Source organism: Carya illinoinensis, chromosome 12 (assembly GCF_018687715.1).
Source record: "Carya illinoinensis cultivar Pawnee chromosome 12, C.illinoinensisPawnee_v1, whole genome shotgun sequence".
NCBI classification, from domain to species: Eukaryota; Viridiplantae; Streptophyta; class Magnoliopsida; order Fagales; family Juglandaceae; genus Carya; species Carya illinoinensis.
Genome location: NC_056763.1, coordinates 23,561,073 through 23,586,190, shown reverse-complemented (window position 1 = coordinate 23,586,190; position 25,118 = coordinate 23,561,073). Strand labels below are relative to the sequence as shown.

Sequence of the window (25,118 nt, the reverse complement as noted above, 5' to 3'; positions counted from 1 at the left end):
AATAGGATAACTTAATTAGTTTAATAAGAAATAAAAATAATTTAAAAATATATAAAGTGTTGTAAAATAATGAGTTACATTTTCAAAAAGCATCCCCTCAAGAGTAAGAGCATCCTCATTGGCTTAGCCAAATGAGTAGGTTTGCCAAAATTTGAATAATGTGTCAAAAAAAACCTCACATTGGGTTGGGCATATCTAAACTAATTTAGACTTAAGCCAAGTGCTTGGTCAAAGATAGATAATCACTATTCATTCATTAAACATTAAACTATTAATTTCTCATTCTAAACAAATAAATTAAATTAATTAGAATATAATTAACATTTAACATTTAGAATATAATTATTATTAACATTTAATAATATTTTTAATATTAATATAATATAATATAATTATTATTAACATTTAACAATACTTTTTAAAATATTAATTTAATTAGAATATAATTAATATTAGCATTTAATAATATTTTTTGTAATATTAATTTAATTAGAATATAATTATTATTAATATTTAATTAGTAGAACTACAAAAATGTGATAAAATAAAATAAATAAATAATTATTAATTTAATAATAATTTTTTATTATTTAGAGAATGAATAGTTAATTTAATATGAAAATTAAATTTAGATAGAAGAGATAAATATAAAAAAATGTTAATATTAAATAAATTTAAAGATAAATTTAGTCAAACTAATAATGAGATGCTACAAGCTGATGGACCATCCGGAGCGGTCCAATCCGACGTGTAATGGAGGTTGGACTGTTAAATCTGCTCTTTAAAGCTCCGGATGCGCAAACGTGAAATTCAGAGCTCCATAAGTCATAATCCAATTCCTAACACCGACACATTCTTCTTCCTCACACCAACGGCTCTTTTGCCACCGAATTAAACCCTCAAACCACAAATTTCATTGTTTTTTGTTTTTTTTTATCTCTCCAGCCGTTGGTTTATCCTATTCAAATCCAACCTCTCTCTCTCTCTCTCTCTCTCTCTCTCATCATCAATTTCCTTCACTTTCATTTCCAGAAGCAACCAAAGAAGCCCAACCTCAATCTGCACGCATTGAGTATATATATTCATAACACATCTGATCCCTATTCATAAGTTCACGTATATATAGGTATTTGTTGTTTTCTTTTCTTTTCTTTTTCTTTCCTTTCAAATGGGTTGCTTGGTTTTGCCCGTAACTATCTTGAAGAAGTGTTACTCGGGGTCTCGGCTGGGCTACCGGCCTTTAACCGAAGATGGTTTCGGCGAGCCAGGTAGGCTGGTGACTGTGGTGGTCGGCAAGGAGAAGAAGGAGTTCTTGGTGGATTCCTTCGTGTTAGAAGAGAACCCTTTTCGGGTGTTGATCGAGATGATGATGATGAAGAAGAAGAAGAAGAAGAAGAATGAGAAGGAGGATATCCATGTGGCGGAAAGCAGGAAGAAAGGGGTGATTTTTGTGGATGTCGACGCCATTTTGTTCGAGCACTTGCTGTGGCTGATGCGCAATGATAGTTCTTCTCTGCTTCAGCTCAATCTGGAGGAGATAATTGATTTCTATGCTCAAGATTATTAGAGAGAATACAAGGTGGAACATCAAACAGATTTAGGTATCCCATATTATATATCTATATACATGCATACATATATGTATTTAAAGGTAGAGTTCAGAATATTATAGATCGAGTTTATACTATGAAGTACTACATGAGCATGATGAATTCGTTATCATCTTACTCCATTTTTCCTATGTTTTCTGTCCTTTTTATGAGATTATCGATGGATTGGGTAAGGTATATGACTTTTGAGTTTAAAATTAGTGATTATTCATGTCCATATCCAAGAGCGTCAACCTTTGTGCCCTATAATCATGGCGGATTACAACTATTTAACTTCTCATTTTGATGTCCTCCCAAGTCATGTTCTTAGGGTTGGAAACTTTTAGATAGATGGCAAAACCTGACATGCATGGATTTATTAGTAAATTATCGATTGAATACTTTTGACTCAATTGATTAAATGGGTTAACTCATATATAAATGACCTGAGAATTTGACATATATTAATATAATAAATGGGTTGAAATTAAAGAATCTACGTGTTCAATTAAATGATGATCAATTGGATTAAGATTGACTCATATACCATATATATGAATTTAATTCGATGAAATATGATACGATAACATGAATTACCAGCTGGCCTTTTTTATGTACCCAGCCTTTCCTTAAGTTAATAAATCATGATATAGATATTACATATATGGGATGCACCAATATATATTGCTCGATCCCTAGCTAGCTAGAACCAACCCAATGTGCAACGCGCGCGGTCAGACGTTCATGACGATCTGCATGAAAAGAAGGTGAGCTGTTCGATGCTTTTGTGTCGTCGAAGAAGTCAATTTCTAGCTTTTTGTCTAATATTTAGGGACGGCGGACAAACATTGTGAATTCTCACCAAAACATAAAACATGATTAATTAAGAATATGACCATTCACACCGATTGGCTAAAAAGTCCAAGATAGGTTGCTCTCATTGAAATAGGCAAAAGAAGCTGTGCATGTACATGGAGACGTTGGATTGCTATCCAATAATCAAACAAGTGCTCAAACAAGTGCTGGGGATTTATCACATCAATCTCCTTGATATAAATGGGCTTAATTTCTCCTATGCATCAATCTCTTGTACAAATAGGGAAATATTGTAGCTACAAAAAAATTACACAAAATGAATCTCATAAATTAATTTGGCTTAATGAGGTTCGTCAAATTGTAAAATTACTTTTTTTATAAAACATATATAACAAATCAGATAAAGCCACATCAGTTTGTAAGATTGTTTTTGTGTAATTCATTTATAAATGTAGGTGTACTCGTACAAATAACTTGCATAAAGCTCGATCAATTAAATTTTGTTAGATCTTTAGGCCCTAGTAAATATGACCAAGAAACTTGATTAGTCAAAACCCCCCATTTTAATATAGAAATAGTTTATCTCATCTCATCATTACAATTTTCTTAAATTTTCACACAAAATATAATAAACAATTCAACTTTTTCAAATTTCAAAATAATAATAATATTATTAAAAAATAATATTCTAATAATACTTTATTCAACTTTCATTTAAAATTATCTCATTTCATCTCACTATTTAAACTAGAAGACGTGTATGTATTCTTGGAAGGTTTTCCAAAGTAAAACTTGTGGCTGAAATCTTGATAATGATCATTTGTATTTTGAAATTAAAATGAGTTGTTCGCGTTCTAGGGGTGACTTAGGAAATCGGTGCATGTGGTGAATGTTGACGATTGATGAATCCATGTTGAACTTTTCCAGTGACCACTACAAGCCAACCACACACCCATAGATGATGGGAATGTACCAACCGATCGGTTTTCAACCTTCATTTATATTGCTGGTTTTGGCCCATCACGTCCATCTATTCGTTCGGCTCATTTTGGGTTTCTTGGACAATATCTTTGTCTGCCCGCCAGCTCACCCACCGACCCATCCATCCCGGCCATATTAATGTTCATTCTAGATGGAAATTATCTGGTGAGCACAGAGCTAGCTCCATCGCCTTTTATCATATACTTAATTTATTGATGAGTATTCTGGTCCCTTGATCATGAGTAGTGTGGGCTGTGCGCATTGAACAATTTAAAAAATTACTTTTATTATAAAATAAATATAACATTTTATATAAATTAATTATACCAGTTTATAAATTTATTTAAAAAAATACTATATCAATTCTCATTTTGAGTCATGAATTACTTTTGAACCTAACCCTAGCTAGCCTACCACCTAGAAAGTTTCCTGCCAGGTTTCATCCAAAATATGGAATCATCGACATAGTGCATCCAGTGTGATTAATTCTGGTGGAAATATAAAATTCAGTTTCTCTTGGATTTCTTAACAAAAAGTTAAGAGCTTAGATCAATCAAAATTCTGTGCAAGCTGCATAGACGTACCACAAAATTAGTTTTGATATTATATACTGCAAGACAATCGCACCCAACTCTATTAAATATAGCTATAAATCTCATAATCCTAGAAAAAGTCTTACATATTAAGTTCATAAACTGAGAAAATGTGATAACAGATGCAAATCAAAGTAATATAAAAGCAATCTGAACTGAAGAGATCCTAAAAATTAATGAGGTTGCATTTCCTTTCCTCAGCTATCACCAATAGCCGTCTCTTAATCATGTGAAAAGGACAAAAAATAAGACTAGCTTTAAATCAAAAAACAAGTAACCCACTAAGAGAACTTCAAATAGATCTCTCCCTCTAAGCCTTGGGTAATTCGTTTTGTTAGCTTTTGGATTTCACCTCCCTATCCACTATGCAGAACATATCGCACGCTGTGAACCGTTTAACAGGTAGCATCTTCACTGTTGAGTTTGGCCAGTCCATATTTGATACATCGGCTGCATGTTATGTAGGGGCTGGCCGGCATGGCTGTAGAATCCAGGGTCTCTATTAATAGGGCTACCACCGTCCTCATCTGATGAATCGCTTGAGGCACCTTGAGAGGAATGGCTGGCTGCTGTGAGAGGTCCACTAAAGTTCAACATTTGTTGTGTTGTCACTGATGAAGGCCCAGATTTCAAGTTGTTTGAGTTCGGTTTTTTTCCATCCACAACAAAGCTACCCACAATGACCTGGAAGTCATTGGGAAAGATAAAACACAAAACTGAAACGTATTTGTATTATCATCAATCCTTTAGATGGCTGAACACTTTTTGGAGCCCATACCATAAATTATAATGCATAGGTATGTCCGCTTCAAAAACTTCTTAGACGTGCAGAAGGTGAATATTTCATGATAGCTTCATAAATGATGCATGCATTAGAAAATAATTGAGCAATACCTGAACTGGTGAAGCTGCCATTAGCATTCCTGCAACCCCTCCACCTAAAACTCGACCATCTGACCCAGCCAGGGACACACTCAAACCGCCTGTTCTGCTACGACTGCCACCGTTTTCAGAAGGCAAAAAGGAACCTGACAGAGAGATAATCTCAAATCGACCCTGCAAAAAAAATTGACCATGATGGATGCAAGTTGTGAATAAGGGAACTAAAAATAAACCGAGAAAGAAAACCTATAGTCTAGCTTGTTCAGCATATATTCCACATTTTCATTAGCAGCTTCCAGTTCTTCAATTGCCTTTCCATTGTTTAAATACTAAAATTTCATGAAGCATTCAATAAAAACACTATATTTTTAACTTTTCATTAATAGATGTGCAATTTTAAACCCAGACATTAACTAAAATCGTAGCAGCATAGTTATCACATTATCCACCATTCTACTCCATAAAGTACATCTTAATTTTATTTATTAAATACATAAACAATAAACAAAAAGAAAAACTAACAGCAAGGGCAGGCTATGTAATTAATATTGGAGACCTTTCCAACACTAGGGGTTAAAAAAAAAAAAAACAGAACACCCAAACATCTTAAGCTACAAATTTTGACAGTAGAATCTAAGCATGTTCGGATGGAAAACTGTTTTTCCCTTTGGTTTGCATTGGGTCCCATTTTCCAGTAAACAAGAACCAAGAACTGCAAAGTATCATCGTAAGCAGAAGGCATTTCAGAGGACGTTTCACTGTATTTCTCATGTACATGGATCAAAATTAGAAGATAATACTCCCATCTTGATAAGGGAACTAATCTCACCATGTGTAGAAAACATAGCATCCAGAGCCATCTTGAAGAATCGGATGTGGATTTCTCTTGATCCTTCCTTTTATAAACATCGTTTTTACTTAAAAGCTTTAGCTGGACAGCAATTTCAATTTCTTTTTGGGTTCCTTCTATAATATTTAGCCTGGGGAAAGTTCTATTACCTACGATTTAATCCCTTTTACTTTCATATGGTATCACTTGTAGAAGAACTACAAAAAAGGTGAAGGACGCATGCCACTTCCTCCATTCAATTTAAATGTCTTACTTTCATTTTGGATACCTCCCGAATTCTATGTACAGTTTCTAAAAGGGTCTTAAAAAATATGTTATATTACCCATACCTTTTTTGAAAAGTAAATCAGACTGATATTAAAAGTTATGCCCCTATAATATATAAAGAAAAGATATTTAAGAAACATAACTAAGTTTTACATTTTCATTCACCAGCAATCATGTCATTCTAAATTAATATATCTATTATGGCATGATGGGAGTACATTCTTATCATTTATAATTGAAAACAATGAAAAAAAACCCACTTGCAACTTTTCAAGTTACAGTATTTCTCTACCATTAAGCTATTAAGTTTCCATACATTTTTCTCATTATCTTCCATCCACGAGACGAAATAATTGGATCCAGCGCAAACCAGAAACTGTTATTCTTGGGGATGTCACCCACCAATGTCATTCCAATCTCTTCTCATTGCCAATATGACAAAACGGACCTTACTAAAGGGACTTCATTTTGTTCTCCCTTCTCCCCAGGGTTTTCCAATGAAAAGGGAACAAAAAAATGAAGTACAAACAATTATTAGCTCCATTTATGTATCCTTGGATCTTATGGTCAGATGTTGCAAGGGTTTTTTATGCCATAAAAAACTTAATTCGTAAATAGAGCTATAAGATTTGATGTCGCAGAATTAGGGTTGATCTATGACATGATATCATTTTCTAGTATGGAAAGCATTTCATGTAAGGCACTGCAGAATTGTTAAACAATCTACAACCCACACACAGAGAAAGATGGAGAAGTGGGTAGCTCTAAGCACAAGATCATATCACCATTGACCCCCAAATTTCACTTTGATGAAGGACCTCATAACTTAGCTCTCTTAGCCAGTACAAATGTGCCACAAACATTGCTCGGTTGGTCAAAACTGAACTCAATAAAAGGCACTCTTAGTCCAACAAACAACATAGTGCCAAGCACATCGAAGCTAGTACAACCCACACACAGAGAAAGATGGAGAAGTGGGTAGCTCTAAGCACAAGATCATATCACCATAGACCCCCAAATTTCACTTTGATGAAGGACCTCATAACTTAGCTCTCTTAGCCAGTACAAATGTGCCACAAACATTGCTCGGTTGGTCAAAACTGAACTCAATAAAAGGCACTCTTAGTCCAACAAACAACATAGTGCCAAGCACATCGAAGCTAGTAAAACTACCTAAAAAATGCCCGTATTTTTTCATTAAAGAAATCTCAATTACAATCTTCAAATCTGAAATGGCCATATAAGTTTTTCAAAATAAATCAATATACTATAAGAATCTTTTTTTGACAAGTCAATATACTAGAAGAATATTAGCATGTCCTGGACGGTTTTCCTTTTTATTCATCTAACAACTTGTGCTGGCCTGATATAACTCAAACACGTCAAGGAGTGTTAAAATTCAACTCAAACTTTAGGCATATTCATTTATATGAGTTTTTAAGCATAACCTATTTAGTAAAGAGAACCTGGTATCATAAAAATTTTCAAAATTAAGATTTACAGGGCATATATACTTGCAGGGCATGGTCTTTCATACAACTCGTGATTGAATAAACATTGAAGTCTTAAAAAGTAGATTTTCTAGAGATAAAGAGTTGAAAATAGCACAAGTTTATGAAGTATCCTATTTAAGCTAAGCCACGAATAAGCCATCTACTTCTACCCGTGCTATTTAAAAATAAAAAAGTATGTTCTAAACACCAAAAGCAAACACCAGTATCAATATTGATTGCCACCTTAAAATAATTATCTCACATGATCTGATAAGAATTAAAGTTACCTCATATGTCACAGTACCACTTGACAATGCTGATTGACGAAGGGTAACATTGCAGATGGCACCACTTGCAGAAAGAATACAAACTGTGCGTGGCCCCTGCTGTGAAAACTCCATAATCTTTGATGATATATCCTGAAAACCACGATGCTAATATAATTAGGAGGTTACCATGACTTAAGCAAATAGCTCCCATCTAAGATCCAGTAAAGAGTTGCAACTAATCATGCAACACAACAATAAACGTGCAAGACAATAGAAGTTAAAAGGTGGCTATAACTTCCCTAATATCACCAGCGCTTCACTCAAAAGCTTAAAGATGAACACAACTAACCACAAAATTAATATCACGACCTGCATGGGCCAACATTAATATGTTTATTTTCCTTGTCATAAAAAAAATTAAATATCAAGAACTACATTTTCAAGAGATTCTTTTGTTATAGATAAATAAATTCATGGCTTCAATGCATGTAAGACGGCATCAAACTTATCCATAAATAGTTATGTGCCTCAATAAATATCCACATGCCCAACAACAATTGACGCATAGAAATATTATGCCCAGTCAATATGACCAACAAATGAATAACCTTTCGACTTACCTGACTCAATGTGACTCATCATTAAAATGTCATCCACGCTCTAATAGCCCCCTAGTTTCATATAAACTCAGAAGATCAACAGCAAAGACTCATCGAATTCTTGATGATTGGCAATCCAATTATAGAGCGCTATTAAATCTTAAGCACCAATTTTTGGAATTGGAAGAAATTCAAAATTGAAACTTAAATATGATTCATTCTCTTGTGCCGGGAAATATCCAATTGTCTACAATGGCCCTTTGAGTAACATTTAGTTGCTACTCTATAAATGAAAAGTGAAATCATTTTTTTTTTATTGGCACCAAGTGTCCGGAAAAAAGGCCCAACTAATTCCAAATAAAAAGTGAAATCTTGAAGAGATAAACCAAATAACTTGAGATTAATCAATTCCATCTAAAGTAATTATTTATGTCAGGGTAGCAACCTTTGGACACATAGATCTAATTAGCTACGCTGAAAAATTGAATGATTCCAAACATTGCATTACATGTAAAAAAGGAAAGAAACAACAAATCCGCTAGCTGACCTTTAAGAGTGTATGTCTACACATTTTATCTCATAAATTCTATATTTCTATGACTTGTAATTGTATTGAAAGAAGAGGGAAGAGATAGATACCTTATCTGCTTATTTTCTTAATATAACTAACGTCCTTTGGTTATTTCCCATTTGTTAGTTATAAACCCTCCCCACAAAAACTAACAGGAGAATAAATTCCCCCCCGCCCAAACAACCGCAATGAGAAGCAACCACACTCTCTCCAACCAACTTGATACAGCATCAAGTAAAATCTCTATTTAAATGCAAAAATTTGGTCAATGGTTCACAGGTTAGATATCACCTGATAGATTGCAAAACCCTCAAATCTTTATTTGCATTACTCAATTTGCTTATGATGTCACCTTTAAGTGTCAGCACCCAAGGTTCAAGATCAAATAGATTATGACTCAATTATTATAACTACATCATGCATGAAAACATTCAACAAGCAATATAAGTGGCACGGTGAATCAAGAAGTTGATATTCTGGAAAAACATCACAACGACCCAAAAAAATAGGCAAAATAAATACTTCCAAGGTAGTCCCTCATCCTTTGAAAAGCAAAAGGAAGCAAGCTACAAGACGTACAAGTAGGAATATGTCTTACTTACCTATCAATAAAAAAAATAATAAATTAAAAAAAAAAATTATCAATCAAACAGGATGGGAAGTCCGGGCTCTTTGGAACAATTTTTTGGCAAAATGGGGTTAGCTTGGGTCATGCCAAGAAGGGCAGTAGACTTCCTTACAACTTGGATATGTCGGAATGACAACCCTAAAATCGCAGTGATATGGAAGATGGCTCCAATATGCTTGCTATTGTGCATTTAGAGGGAACAAAACAACTAAAGTTTTGAAGACTGCAAGCAAAACATTGATGAAATTAAAAAAAAAAAAAAAAAAACTATTTGTTTGATAGGTTAAAAAAACTATTTCTTCAACACTTAGGGGTTGTTTGGAAGAGGTTTCATCTCATCCCATCCCATCCCATCTCATCTCATCTCATTTCCACACATCATTCAAACACAAATATTTTTCAATTTCAAATATTCAACTTTTTCATCAAATCATTACCTAATCATTACAACTTTCTCAAACTTCCAAACAAAACACAAAAAGCAATTCAACTTTTTCAAATTTCAAAACAAATATAATATTAAAAAATTATATTCTAACAACATTTTAACTTTATAATATTTTTATTCAACTTTTTCACTCTCCTTTCCTAAAACCCAATAAAACATCATAATTCAAACCATTTCACTACTATTCACAAATTTCTCATCTCATCTCATTTCCTAAGCATCCCCTTAGTTTCATTGGGCTCATGGATACATTTTAGTGGACTTTTTCTTTTTCTTTTTTTTCTTTTTTTTTTTGATAAGTAAGAGAGAGATATTATTGATCAAATGAGCGATGAATTAAAGACAAGAAATCATGAACATTGTCCCCATTTAGTGCAATAGTAGAAAACCAAAGCAGTAATTTTAGAGGACTTAAGGTACATGATTTGCTTGTATCGGCTTCTAATCCTAACTAAGTTTTTATCTTATATACGACCTGCATACTCAAACTATGCCTTGCTTATAGGATCCCCTTTTTTATGACCAAAATTGATACATGTCTCGTATAAAATATACATTGATAAAAGCTTCTTGTTGCATTTTACTAATTAAATGATCATTCTTATCAAATCAAAAATCACACGTCAAACACAATGAGCTAATAAAAGATTCATAAAGCCAATCCCATATGGGGATTTAAGTTATAGTTGAGTATAATTTTTTTATGGGTAAATAAAGTTTTATTAAAACAAGTAAATAGGCATAGCCTAAGAACATGGGAAGTATACAACTGAGAAAACACCTAGTTACAAGTTAGGAGCTAGAAAGTGATACAAAAAAGTGATGAAAGTTGGCTCCATTGAATAGTTGAGTATAATTAAGTGTGTAGTTGTGTGTGCGCGCGTGTGCATTAAACAATCTTTGAAGGATTACAAAAGAAAAAAATCTTTTGTACTTCCATGGACGCAAATCAACCATTTTGCACATTGAAATAGCATTAGAAACAAAAAAATTCATTGTGTACCCTTTACATTGAAATCAAAATGAATCCTCTTCATTTTGGTGCATCCAACTCTGTATATCACTTTTATGATGATTCCATTACGTGTTGTAGGGACTCAAAAGAAAGGACTTGCATCTTGAAAAGTCATAAAAGATTTTCAAAACTACCCAACTCCGGCATTTCGAGATTTATGGCTGCCGGAACCCTTTTAGGTTCACTAGTGTAATAATTACAGTTTCCTTTCAAACAATGAAAGCAATAAACTAATTAAGGATAATTCTTTGAAAAGGATAATTCTTTGAACTATAAAAAAAAAAAAAAAAAGACGATGTCATTTTTCTATAAGTAAGACGTTGTTAATATATGCAACTAAACATAACAATAAAGCATTAATCTCACAAAAAAATTAAAAAATAAAATCCAGCCCAGGTAACAACATTTTCCATTCTAGAGCCTAAGACAAACTACACTAGTGTTCGTAAAGACATGTAGTCTCGACGTCGCAATTAATTACTACAATAAAATTTACCTCGCCTGTATTCACCATAATAACATGCGGAGTAAAACCGACACCGCCCGCTCCTGCAACACCAAATTAATCTTAACTAACACGACCGGCCTTACCGAAAATGAACAACTATCGAAACTGACCGATAATAAATTTTAGATTTTACCCAAAGCATCCAATTGCCTCTTCCCGGAGCCAGGCGGCCGACCCCGATGCTTCTTCAAGGGAGGCTCCGAGGACGGCATGGTGCTGCCGGAGTCCCCGTGATTTGCGACGGAAGAAGAGGAGATAGGCGTCGGAGCCAAGCCGAGCGCAATGTTGCCGTCAGGCGAGTACTTCCTTGGCCGACCCCTTTTCTTCTTCGCCGCGGCGGAGGAGGTGTCAATGCTGAACCCTGACTGCCTCGACGGCGGCGATCCATCGTACGGACCGGCGTTGTTGTTGTTGTTGCTGCTGTTGAAAGAATCCAATGGCTTCGCCGAGACCGCGGAGTTGAAAGGGAAACGGGCCGCGGTAGGAGGAGGGATCATCGTGGGCCCACCGCCGGAACTGGTGCTGATCATAATAGGGGCATTGGAATTGTTGTTGGAGGTGGCAATGGCGTTGAGCATGGGGTATGACGTGGGGCCCACCATCATGTTCTGTGGTGGTGGCGGAGGAGGAGCGTCCCTTGAATCCATTCAACAAGCTTTTTCTTTCTTGGGTTTTTCTCGACTTCTTGTGGTGTTTGGTTTCCGGGAAATTAGAAGAAAATGCAGCTAGATTGGATCAGTGGAGTAAACATTCCTCAAAACCTACGTCGGAGAGAGACAGGGAGTGGAGATGAAATTAAAACAACTGGAAATCAAAAGGCGGAGCCGTAAAATTTGTAGTTTAAAGAGTTTATAAAGTAGGGTTTAAATTTATAGGGTTTTTGTAATTTTATGCTTCGGGTTATATTCTAAAATATTAAATATTAAATTTATTTCTTAAATTAAAAATAAATTAATAATTTATGTCAATGCTTGGGGTTAAATTCTAAAACATTAGAATAAATATAAATTCATAATTTATTTATGAATTTTAAAATAAATTTATAAATATATCCAATGAATCATTATCATCAATCAACTTCTTTCATCCTAATTTATAAATGCATGTCCACGTGACACAATCTCATATAATATAATTGCCAATGAATATGTGATTTGTAGTGTTTTGATATGTCATGCCTCCATTTTATGATCATTTTATAATCTGATTTAGGCGATTAAGAAGTGGCACATGATAATCATCACTCCTCTTTCCAAATCACCTATGTAGTCTGATTCATGCGTCATTTAGTTAATCAAATGAGATGAAACGATATGAAAGTTAAATAAAATAATATTAGAATATAATTTTTATTTTAATATTTGAAAAAATTGATATTATTTTATTGTATTTAATGTGTAAATTTAAAAAAATTATAATAATTAGATGCATGAAATGATTTGTATAATCAAACAAGACCCTAGATGATCAAATAGGATAACCTCATAATAGCCTAATTAGATTATTGTGCGAGAAAAATGTCCACATTTATCGTTAGGGCGGTAAATAAACAAGGCTATTCGATAGACAAATCAAATTCGATTCGATTATGAAATAGATCGTTCGCAAATACATAATTTGATTCGATTATTCAATGATATAAGTTTGTATAAAGATCGACTATATACGTGTATACAATATTAACTATAACTTTTCGAATGTTATACAAGAATATATGATTACATATAGAAATAGTAGTATTTATGGTTACAGTTATCACTTATTAGGTATTATTGGTAGCATCTTATTTTTAAGTAAATGCATATTTGATAAGTTCATATTAGGAAAATTAGTAAATGCATATCTAATAAGCTCATATTAGTAAATGCATATTTAATAAGCTTGTATTATTTTTAAGTAAATGCATATTCATATTTAATAAGCTCATATTAGTATTCACATGCATTGCTAATAATTAACAAGCTCATATTAGGAAAATTACAATTAAAAAAAAATCAACACATTTAAGATTCGGTTTAGCACGTAAGAATTTTCATCTCAATCTCAAAATTCTTATTTTATCATTACAACTTTCCCAAATCCTTATACAAAATATAATAAATAATTTTTTTTTTAACTTTTTTCAAATTTTAAAACAATAATAATATTAAAATATAATATTTTAATATTTCATCTTAAAATTCAAAATTCTCATCTCAAAATTATCTATTATCAAACCGAACCTTAACTAAGTTGAACTGAACTTGAGCTTGGAGTCAAACTCGATCTCATTTTTCATTTAAACGAGTCAAACTCAGATAGAATTCTAGCCTCAACTTATAATCGAGCCGAGTCTAAGTTTGTTTACTTACTAAATGAGTTGAGCTTGGATAGCTTAAGTTCACCCAAACCCGGCTCATATATAATACCATTTACACTCACTTTTTAAAGATAAAATTTATTTATCACAAAGTTATCTTAAATAACCCAAATTAAGCCATCATGGGATAGCTCTTTGGCCAACTTTCACCTCCACCCCTTCATTTTTTTGAAGGAATTGTTGGTTTTTTATCTTCTTGTTTTGTTTTTTAATGTAGCAAACCCAATAATATCGTATTTGGAAAGAGTAATGCTTATTGAACCGATATACTTAAAAGATCAATGGTTTTGACCAATTTTTTTTTTTTTTTAAATTTTTTTTCTCAGTGATTAAGAAAGTAAATATTATTAAATTTATGTATTTTTTTAAGGAAAAAAAAAGTATTTGAGAATGTTAAAAAAATATTTAAAAAAAAGAACAGAAAAAAAAAAAACTGAAACTGCACTTTATCGGTTGGACCATTGGTTAGTGATGATCCGATAGATTATATTAAAACAATATAGTGCACAAGTCTTACATATACCCTTTAAAAAAAAAGTTGGAAAAATTTGAGACCCATATAGAAAAATCTAACATTTTTTTTAATGTTAAATGTACTTTCTTATGTTAAAATGATTTTAGTGCATGATTTGTATGTACTAAAATTTTATCTATTATTATTATATTTGGTGCATTTTTTGGCCTCAAAAGTATAATGGAATGACTCTCTCATCTCAAAAGAAACGTTTTTATAAGATGAGTAATACTATATGCAATCGTAAAGTGTACGAATATTATGTAATCATTTTGAAAAAGAGTAAAATTTATTATTAAAAAAATAATTTTTTTTTTCATATAAATCCTGTATTTATTCACTTTTTTTAAAGTCATTGTGTGACACTTGTATACTTATGATTGTAAGTATAATTTAGTGAGGCGTAGGTCCATGAGTCTTGGGAGTAAAACACACAATAAACATGGTTGAATATAAGCTCTCCATTCACACTAAGCTCTATACAATTACTCAGCTCTGGGAAAGTAGACTCGAAGCTCTTGATTCTGCCCCTCCAGCGGTCCCTCCAGTCCTCAAAGGTAGCAAATCCTTCTCTCTGTTCCCTCCCTCCCTCCCTTCTACAACACGATTCTTCTTTTATTTGTCTTATTCTCCAGCTTTATATCCAATCAAGTCTGGCTTTAATCTTCCATGATCCTTTGGTAGGCTTCATTTTACCCAATTGACATAATCTGGTTTCGATGATGCATAGCTCATGGAAATTGCAGCACAAGAACGATGCCCCAAGGCTTTACTACCATGGGATAAGACAAACTCAACTTCTTCACCATTCTCTACAGAGGTTGAGGGGATTAAAAACCTAGTCATGACCGGAGTGACGGTCACAAAATCTGCCTTTCCGCCATTGTCATCGATTATTCGTTCTCTCTAGGCAAGACTAATGCTTCATAGCCTGAAAGTAACAGTCAATTTATTTATTTATTAATATCTATAAACGAAAAGAGTCGAAATGTACCAGGATTTTTAACTCACGTAATTGTGACAAATCATTGCAGCAATATCATTTAATGCACACAGTACCAAAGCTATTTTCGTACTGTATGGTATATGTTACAGAAAAAAAAAAATGATAGGCTCCATAAAAGATATATTATCATAAAGCCACCAATCGCATCCTTCAAATACAGGTAAAATATTTCAATCTCCACCATTTTAAATCGCCAAAAACCTCAGCAGTATTTCCAACTTCTAAGTTCTAACACCTAATCTCGTAAGAACCAGCTTTGGTAATATAACGGACCCATTCAACAGTGTTGTAGCCACTCTTTTCCCATACCTGCAAAAAATTTTCAAGTCAAACTAGTGAGGTAAATGCCACATTTTTTAATACAGTTAAATTTCAGTAGAACTTATTTACTCCTTGTGATTTTAAGTTTGATCATTTTAATTCATCCATGACCCTCCCGTCAATCCCATTAACTGAGCCCATGTCACGTGGCTCCAACGTCAAGTCAGCACCAATAGGATATCCGAACATGTCACCATCCCATTAGTGATGACTTGGCATAGGAGCCAGGTGAAATGGACGCCATTAATAAGCCTAACAGGAGGGTGACAAGGATTAAAATGATCAAACTTGAACTCTGTTGGGAGCAAAAAGTTCAAAAATTAAGTATACAGACCAATATGTCCATTAAGCAAAACCATGAGGATATACTGCGAAATTATAAAAGTTACCTTGAGGAAACGGACTCGTAAACCAGAGGCTGTGAACATGGGAACCTGCACAAACAATGTTTCAAGTCAGTTCCACCTATAAGGCTCATAACCCAAAAGTAATAGCTAGTGTTACAATTGAAGCATCTTAGAATCACTATAAGCCCAATTCCATCTATAAAGAACCAAGGTGGGGACATGGGCCATGGCACTCAATGTGCTTTTACTCACTCTACCTCTAAATCAGCATCCTAATTCCTATGTAGAACTTGGCAAGGTGTTACACTCATCAATTGAGGAAAACGACAAAGGCGAAAGATATTTCTCAGCTCAATAGAAAACAAATATTGTGCACAGAAGACGAGAAAACAGAGGCAAATCCAAGTAACTTTGGATTAATAGAAAAACCTTGACAAGACAAAAGCGCTAAATGTACAAAATATTTTACAAGATTCCTTTTCCAAGCTGTCAATGATGCTTAGATCTCTTCCCCAGGCAAATAAAGGAGTAGATGGGCAGCTGTTAAATCCAAAATGGGTGAAAGTTGTATATGCTTTTGCAACAAAGGCTAGTGGGCTAATGCATTGTTTTCTACGAATCTCAACATTAACAGATCAACAAACTTTAGAAGGCCAGAAAAGACATCATCGTAGGTCCAAGCTGAATTTATGGTCTCTAATTGTGCAGATAGCAGATTCTGCTTTTTTTTTTTTTTTTAATTTTATTTTATTTTATATTTTTTAATTTGGGTCAATCTTCTAGAGTTTCTTACGTTCATTGGACTTTCAATTTTCTGTTTGTCAAGGTCTGTTGTATACTTCTTGTCTACTTACTCAGTGCCCCCTTAGCGTTTGTCAATGCACCCTATAAATTGTCGGCTAAAAAAACATATCCTCATTTAATTTTTTTTTAATGGATAACAGTAAGAATTTCAGGGAACATATCCAGAGTACTGGGAAAAAGGACTCCCACAACTTGCATTTGTAATGGGAATGTGGATGTGACAAAAGTAATCGATTAAGCACCTGGAACTCCATCTGAATTGGTGGCCTTGTCCAAGATTTCTTTTCTGCCATCGTAGAAATCAGCTCAACTTCTGCACTCATGGTTGGCTCAGTTTGACCAGGAAATTTTCTTATCCTACGAATTGAGCAACATCAATTAAACTATAACTAAAGATGAAACATACAATCGTGGCACATAAATGAAGAAAGAAAGCAACAACCTAATTCTACTTACAAAAATAATATAAAAATAACTACTAGAGAATTTGGTGATCACATCTACATCAATTGATGAATACATAAACACATGTTGGCTCAATCAATAGGTACTGGTTCATCAGGTACAAGTATAATTAAATTACCATCCTCTCTCTCTCTCTCTCTCTCTCTCTCTCTCTCTCTCTCTCTCTCTTTTTTATTTTTTTATTTTTTATTTTTCCATTTTGCAAATTGATTTGATCTTAATCTATATAATGATTAGCCTGTGTATGATCTCTGGTCTCTCTAGCCCAGCTCTGTGATACCCTATATGATAAGGGTAGGTGGTGTCTCACATTGCTTGGGAATGAAAAGTTCTTACTCTTTATAAGGTTCCAATGGGACTCCAACTGTATCGTTGACTAATCCTTTTGGAGTATAGGCAATGTGGTTTGAACCTTCCATGGGGCATTACGAGCTTTGTGTCATATTTAACACAAATTTTAGATTAGTTTTTTTGTCTTCCCTTTTCTCTTGAGGTAGTAAGAGTCAGCAAAGAGTCATCCTTTCAAAAACCTGCATCTTCCTGCCATCATCCCCTTTTATGTTCACATAAAAGAATTAAATAGCACCAAGGGTGTGCAACCCAGGTACACTAAAGACATTCCAGCCCAAGAGCTAGAAACACTAAATCTTAGATTTAGTTATTAAAAAAAAAAACAAAAACAAGAATTAAAGTAGATTAGGAAAGAACAGAAGCAGCTCAAAAGAATATTTTTTCTACTTGAATAAAACTAGTAATTCCCCGCCTGCATCAGGATTTCTTGGGTACATCCATGTTTAATATGGGAAAAATGCAGGAAGCAACCTTCCACATACCACACATGAATAAAACTATGTCATTGCAATGATGAAACAGATTAAAAGGAAGTGGGAGCTTAAAATGTTCGGAGGTTTGTAAACTAAGACACTCACTTCCAAACCAAGCAATCAATAGCCGCATTGTACTTTGCTCGACCTGATGTCACTTGAAAACTTGTTTTTGCTGTTTGTTTTGGCACAGGAATTTTGATAACAACGCCAAGAGCAAACATTTTTGCACCAAAGACACTTTTTACCTGAAGATAAACATATATAAGCTAATGGAAATCTGCTTCACAATTTAAGAGATGGGAAACTTCAACAATTATAATTACAAACCTTAACATTTACTTCCATGCGTGTTCTACCAAGTTCCTTAATTGTTGGCAATACCCGGAATGGAAGATTAACACCCTCAGTGATACGATACCTACGATAGTATGATGAAAAAAGTAAGCAATTAAGGGAATGCTTGGAAAATGAGATAGGATGAGAAATCCATAAATAGTAGTGAAACGGTTTGAGCTATGATGTTTTAATGGGTTTTGGGAAATGAGGGAGAAAAAAGTTGACTAAAAATATTATAAAGTTAAAATATTATTAAAATATAAATTTTTAATATATTTTTTGTTTTGGGATTTGAAAAAATTGAATTGTTTTTTATGTTTTGTTTGGAAGTTTGGGAAAGTTGTGATGCTTAGGTAATGATTAGATGAAAAGTTGAAGATTTAAAATTGAAAGTGTTTGTGTTTGATTGATGTTTGGGAAGGAAATGGGATGATATGAGATGAGAAAGGATGAAAACTATTCCCAAACAACCCCAAAAAGTTCAAAAGATGAAAATTCAGGCACCACAAAGCAAGCAGGGCACTTTATCTATATCATGTACTACTTTGTGCGTTTATTATATCCCCTTGAAGTGTGTGTCAGATTCACAGCAGCATATTGGCACCTCCTTTCTGATCTCCAAAAAGTAGGGTGATTGTATCATTGATAGAGCCATTGATAAGAAAGAAAGAGAAAAAGATGGGATTCGTAAATCTTTCTGGCTACTGAATTTAAATATACTTGAAATAAAATTAAATACTGGTGGCTACAAGAAAACAATCACAAATTCAAAACCGTTATTTTCCTTATCAAAACTCTAAAATTCCTGTGCATTGAGCTGATAACCTCAAAACTGGATAACCAGAAGAGCAAGTTTACAAAATTGAAAATTCCCTTCTTTTTTTTTTTGGGGGGGGGGGGGGGGGGGGGGAGTCAGGTTCTTTCATGCATTACTGCCTACTAAAAAATAGTACAAAGGTTATACATTATAATGCAATGTGAGAAATTTGAGAGCTTACTTCATCAATTCAAATTCCCCATCAGGTGGCACAAAACTCACAGTCTTCTCTGAGTTAAATCTTGTCAAATTCACACATTGATGGAAAGTGACGTCATCAAGCTCAATTGTTTTACCACTGTAAAAAATGACATTTTCAGAGATAAGAGTGGCCAGACAAAAATATAAAGATACTACCTTGCACAATCCAGCATTGCATAAAACTTGAGTAATTTTGATGGAAAGAATACGGAAGAGAACTTTTTACAAACACTTGATCATCCAAAGAGGAACACTAAAAGGAAGAACAAGAAAGTTCATCAAATTACCTTTTAGTAGGACGTGATTTAATTTGTGACTCTTTCTCAAGGCCAATTTTATCATTTAAACCCAACTTCAAATCAGGCATTCCAGACAAGAAGCACTTCATAAGAATCTTTCCCGTCACATCACAACGCAGAACGCTCCCTATATTGACCAGACTGTTTTTTAAGTGATAAAATTAAGAACAGCCGTGCAAACTACCACCAAAAACCAGTACCCACCTTTTGAAGACATGAGAAGATTTACACTTTCCACAATATCCAGAAAGACCTGTACAGAATGAGTCTTAAAATAATCCAACAGAATGGCTTTATCCAAAACAGAAAAAATATGGAAAAATTAAAATTACCTCGTTCTTTTTATAAACTAGACCTTCTCTCCGCCAACCAACAGCACCCGTAACTTGTAAGGTTGCATTGGGAACAGGTTTATCTGTAGGCTTTTTTCGTGCATACGGTAGAAAAAAAATTATCAGATCATCTTTTACAAGCATTTCATGCATAAAATGAAATATACTTCTTGAAAACCTAAAAATTACACAGAACAAATCCCAAAAAGGCTGCTAACAGACATTGATGGATCACCAAATCCTGAAACATTTAACTACCAACCTTGGATGAGAATGGTGATCGCACTCCTTCCTGAGTGATGTAAAGCTTTAAAATCTCCGGAGATAGATTTTGTGGGTAACCAAAATCCATAATTTCTGCAATGAGAGTAGCATTATTCCTTAACAACTTTATATGATCTTGATCACAGTTAATATAAATTACGTGAATTTTCATTTGCTGAATAATGATATGCGAAAAATAAGCAACTGGTTATTAGTCATACCACCTTCTAAGTGGTATGACTAATAAGTGGTCTATTAGCAGAAATGTATGTTTTGAATTATGGCACGCATGTATTCCACATGAAGAACACATTTTACAGTGAAAACTAAATACAAACACGTTCATTACAACCCAGTTAGGTCACATAGGTCATTGAAAAACCAACCCTGCAAAATGGCTTTGGGTGGGTTATGCTAACATCTGATGGAATAGAAGAAATGGATCGGTCTGGGTTCTGAGCCGAGTTCACCAACCCAAACCATCCAGGTCAGCTTGAGTATAATAACCATGACTAAATTTATGCATATGAAAATAATTAGGCGTATTTTCCTCTCCAATTACATACCATCCAATAACTCATAAATGAGAACAAAATTATTACGGATTGCATCCTCATCAAATGCTCCACCAAAATAAGATTTAAAAAGTGCAACAGCCTGGAAAGGAAACAGAGAAAATTATTAGCAACAACTACCAAAAATTGTGAATATTTTAAAAGCATTATTAAGCACTAAAAGCACAAGGGCTGAAGACACTAACCATAACCTAACACCAAATTGAGGATAACAGGATCATGTTTTCTGTATCAAATGGAATACCACTAGATGATTTTCATATTTTAAGTCACCCTTACACCCCAATGAGTCTTGAACTCATAACCTAAAAATACACCTTTTGACATATCGACTGCCTCCCCCAAACACTAATGCATATAACTTCTAAATCCAGATCAATTTATTTATTCATTGATAACATTTTAGAAGCTTCTAGAAACCTGAATAAAAATAAATACAGAAAAAAAAACTTACCAAAAAAAATATTGAAATTCAATTCAGATAGGAAAAAGCCCAGCCACAAAGAATGTAAACGATAAGAGGAAGCTAAATACCTCGACAACAAACTTGAAAGCACAAGCTACATTTGCATTGCTGCTGACAACAATGACAATGTAGACATTGCTGATTCTCATATAAAAGAAAGAGCAGCCCCCAATATGCCGCACAGGACATGTACCAAGTTCTTTGGTTTGCATTATATGCACCCGGAAAGCATCAACCATATTTCCCCTGACAAAAAGAATGAGGGTGGAAAGTCATGTGATTATTTTTAACATATGGGTTAAGAAACAACTTGATAAAAGATGGATCACAAAGGAAATGACAAGCATAATAAAATAATATGACATGATTAACGCCAACAAAAAATGCTTTGCATTAATGAATGGAAAGATCACAAATACCTACCATAATGACTCAAAGAAGAAAAGTTCATTCTTCAGAGCAACTCATGACTAGAAGATTAATGTCTTCACTGAGTTCTTCAATCTCTAGTAATCAAGTAGATTACACCTTAGAGGAGCATATATTCTCTGGGCTTTTTCAAGAAAAGAAATTTCACTACTCAATCTTTCTATAAGGTCCTAATCCCTCAAGATAGTAACCCCTTCTCTAGGAAGGCTTTTGGCGGCCTAAGGTACCTTCAAGTGCAGCTTTTTTATTATTATTCTGTTTGAACAATATCCCTAGTGAAGATTCTCGCTATGGATAAGCTAAGAAAAGATAGGAGAATATTTTATAGCCATGTTGTTCATAAATAATTGCGCAAATTATTGGGCAAAAAGCCCTCGGTCCGGTAGCATATTTCTGTGCAACTACGGTTTCTTTCGTTCCTGCCATGCCCACATCGTATCATTGTGGAAAGTTGGTGCTATACTAGCAAAACAAGCGAGGAATTGTATATCAACTTTTACTTCATTGTGAGATGGCCAATGCCTAGTAGATAGGGCTGTAATTGAGCCGAGCCGAGCCGGTCTTTGGCTTGCCAAGCTTGGCTCGACTTAAAAAACTCAAGCTTGAGCTAGAGATTTTTATTTAATCTTTGTTCAAGCTCAACTCGATAAGCTAAATTCCCAACTCGAGCTCGAGTCAAGCCGAGCTCGAGCTCAACTCAAGTTGTTATTTTTTTTATTTTTTGAATAAGGTTTAATAATTAATAAATTAGATAAATAAAAAACAAAAAGCCTAATATTGAATTTGTATAATTAACAAGTAGAACCTCTATTGAATTATAAGATTTTAAAAATTTAAAAATAATTAATATCTAACTAGTTGATACTTATCCATAATAACAATATATTATTTGCCTACATAAATTTTTTTTTTGATAAGTAATTTGCCTACATAAATTATTAATACATACACATAATATGATAGTATATATTTATTTCATATATGGTTTCCACATGTTAGTATATGAAATTATTAAATCTTATCGACTAATTATTTAGCTATGAATCATATTCAATATATAGGCATAAGTAACTAGGTTACATATTATATATTTAATTATTAAAGTGCTATACTTATATTATTAGCTAATACATTTATGTATATACATAGGTGTATGTATATGTTTATTAATATATGAATGAGGTTTTATCAAGTCGAGTTAATGAGTCGACTCGGGCATAAACGAGCGGGCCTTAATGAGCCTCAGTCGAGTTGAGTCAAATCGAGTTTGTCAGGTATGTATCATTCAATAATCAAGCTGGTATCTGTTTTCAAGGGTGAGTTTTTTTTTTTTTCACAAGTTGAGAGTTTGATTCGACTTTAACCGAACAAGTACCGAGTGGGCTATCGAACAAACTGCTTCATTTACAGCCCTACTAGTGGAATAACTTTTTTGGTAGTTAGATTGGCTTGGGTTATGCCTCAAACGTTAGTAAACCTCTTTGAAAATTGGCGAGGGTTATATGAAAACCCACAAATTATGGTAGTATGAAAGATAATCTCCATCTGCCTAGTGTGACACATTTGGAGGATAGCCAATGCCTCATGAAATGACTATTTTGGTCGAGTTAAATTGGATTCGGTTATGCCTCAAAGGCTAGTAGACCTCTTTGACAATTGGTTATGGTAATATGGCAACCCATGAATTGTAGCAATATGATTAATACTCTCTATCTGCCTAGTGTGGTTTATTTGGATTGAAAAAAATGTAACGCCACAAGGGAGGCTCAAGCCACATCTGGGCCTATAATTCAAAAGGACTAGTCAATGATACAATTGGAGCCCCATTGGAACTATTATAAAGAGCAACAATTTCTCCTCCCTAAAACGATGTGAGATCCCATACAAAATCTACCATTTTTCACTTCTCAGTCAATATGGGGTATCACAAGGAATGATACAAATTTTGAGGATCGCAAGCAGGATGAACTTAAAACTTTCTTTCTCAATACTTTGCTCCTTTGGTAGCTTCTATAGATCTTCATGGGCTGAGTTTTCAGGATTTCTCTGTTCCACTTCTTCTAAGTAGGTATTACTCTTGTACGCTAACTATGTACTCAAACTACACCCTTTGTTTTTATAAAAAAAATCTTTGATTATTTGTAAAAAATGACCCAAGAAAAGATAAAACCACATTTGGACTTATAACTCCAAAAGAACTAGTTAAATTCACAACAAGAGCTAATTGGAATCATTATAAACTGCAAAAATTCGCCAATCCAGATAATGCAGGACCTCATTCACTAACCTTCTTACACTTGGTCTTGACCGTTATAATCTCCTCACTCAAATCTCGGGCATTCTCCTTAGGCCATTCTAAGCTGAGGTTACAACTAGAACCTCTCAAAATCATCATAAACCATAAGAACTTCTCCCCAAACAATGCCAATCACATTCATCACCTTTCCTATTTGGGTGTCTTCGTACTTCTACAGTACACAACAAAATGAAGAAGTCTACCATGTGATCTGCATTTTAGTACGCTTTGGTTGCTTATTTGTGACCAAAATGATAGCACAGCGTACCCCCTACCCCGAATGCATTAACGCACAAACAGAACAAACAATTCGGAAGTACCCAGATACTTTTACCCCGATATAAGTCAACGCATTATTGAAAGACCTTTGAATAGATGAACACAACTATTGGCATCAAAATTTTGTCACATCGATGCCCCACATCCTAGAATTAAACAATATTCTACACATAACCAATCCCATCCTATATCAACAGCACCAAATTAACGCGAGCGGGAGAGAAAGAGAGAGTAATCACCCAACGTCGTCGCGATAAAGGCGGTTGATGAGAACATCGCCCCGGAGGTTCAGGAAGTATATAGCCGAAGCGGCCACCGGCATGGCTGATCCAGTGGGTCGCGTCCAAAATCAAGACACAAAGACCCAACCCAGATTGACGGTGCAGAGGCGTAGATGGGATACCAGATCTGCTGAGCGGAGTACGTTGGGCACGCGGCTACAGCTTCGGAAATGGTCGTAAAGAGAACGGAAGAAAATGAAAATGAAAAAGTTCCGTCAGTTGTATTTAAGGGTATAAAAAAGTTATTTAAATTGCATAACCTTCGTATAATTATTTTTAAAAAAATAAATAAATTATGAGACTAACATATATTTAATTTGAAAAAATTTAATTATAAGTATATTAATATATGTATTAATTTAATTTGATTAGTTAAAAAATATATTTTATT

General features: G+C 34.0%; 3 protein-coding genes across 3 annotated transcripts; 1 reads left to right on the top strand and 2 right to left on the bottom strand.

Annotated features, from left to right (window-relative positions):
• Positions 1-813: 813 nt before the first annotated feature.
• Positions 814-1,783, top strand: LOC122289979. The gene has a single exon (XM_043097465.1). The coding sequence runs from the start codon at positions 1,169-1,171 to the stop codon at positions 1,565-1,567; it is 399 nt and encodes a 132-aa protein (XP_042953399.1). The 5' UTR covers positions 814-1,168; the 3' UTR covers positions 1,568-1,783.
• Positions 1,784-3,997: 2,214 nt separating this feature from the next.
• Positions 3,998-12,357, bottom strand: LOC122290098 (AT-hook motif nuclear-localized protein 8-like). Its single transcript, XM_043097634.1, has 5 exons — positions 11,643-12,357; positions 11,498-11,550; positions 7,759-7,890; positions 4,874-5,035; positions 3,998-4,663 (listed from the first exon to the last, which is right to left on the bottom strand). Exons 1-5 carry the CDS (start codon positions 12,154-12,156, stop codon positions 4,391-4,393), a joined length of 1,134 nt encoding a protein of 377 aa, XP_042953568.1. The 5' UTR covers positions 12,157-12,357; the 3' UTR covers positions 3,998-4,390.
• A 3,040-nt stretch (positions 12,358-15,397) lies between these two features.
• LOC122289466 (AP-2 complex subunit mu) lies at positions 15,398-24,942 on the bottom strand. Its single transcript, XM_043096471.1, has 13 exons — positions 24,686-24,942; positions 21,511-21,688; positions 20,968-21,058; positions 20,400-20,494; positions 20,138-20,227; positions 20,010-20,058; positions 19,794-19,932; positions 19,487-19,603; positions 18,480-18,570; positions 18,255-18,397; positions 17,103-17,217; positions 16,099-16,143; positions 15,398-15,697 (listed from the first exon to the last, which is right to left on the bottom strand). The coding sequence occupies exons 1-13, from the start codon at positions 24,766-24,768 to the stop codon at positions 15,617-15,619; spliced, it is 1,317 nt and encodes a 438-aa protein (XP_042952405.1). The 5' UTR covers positions 24,769-24,942; the 3' UTR covers positions 15,398-15,616.
• Between the last annotated feature and the right edge of the window lie 176 nt (positions 24,943-25,118).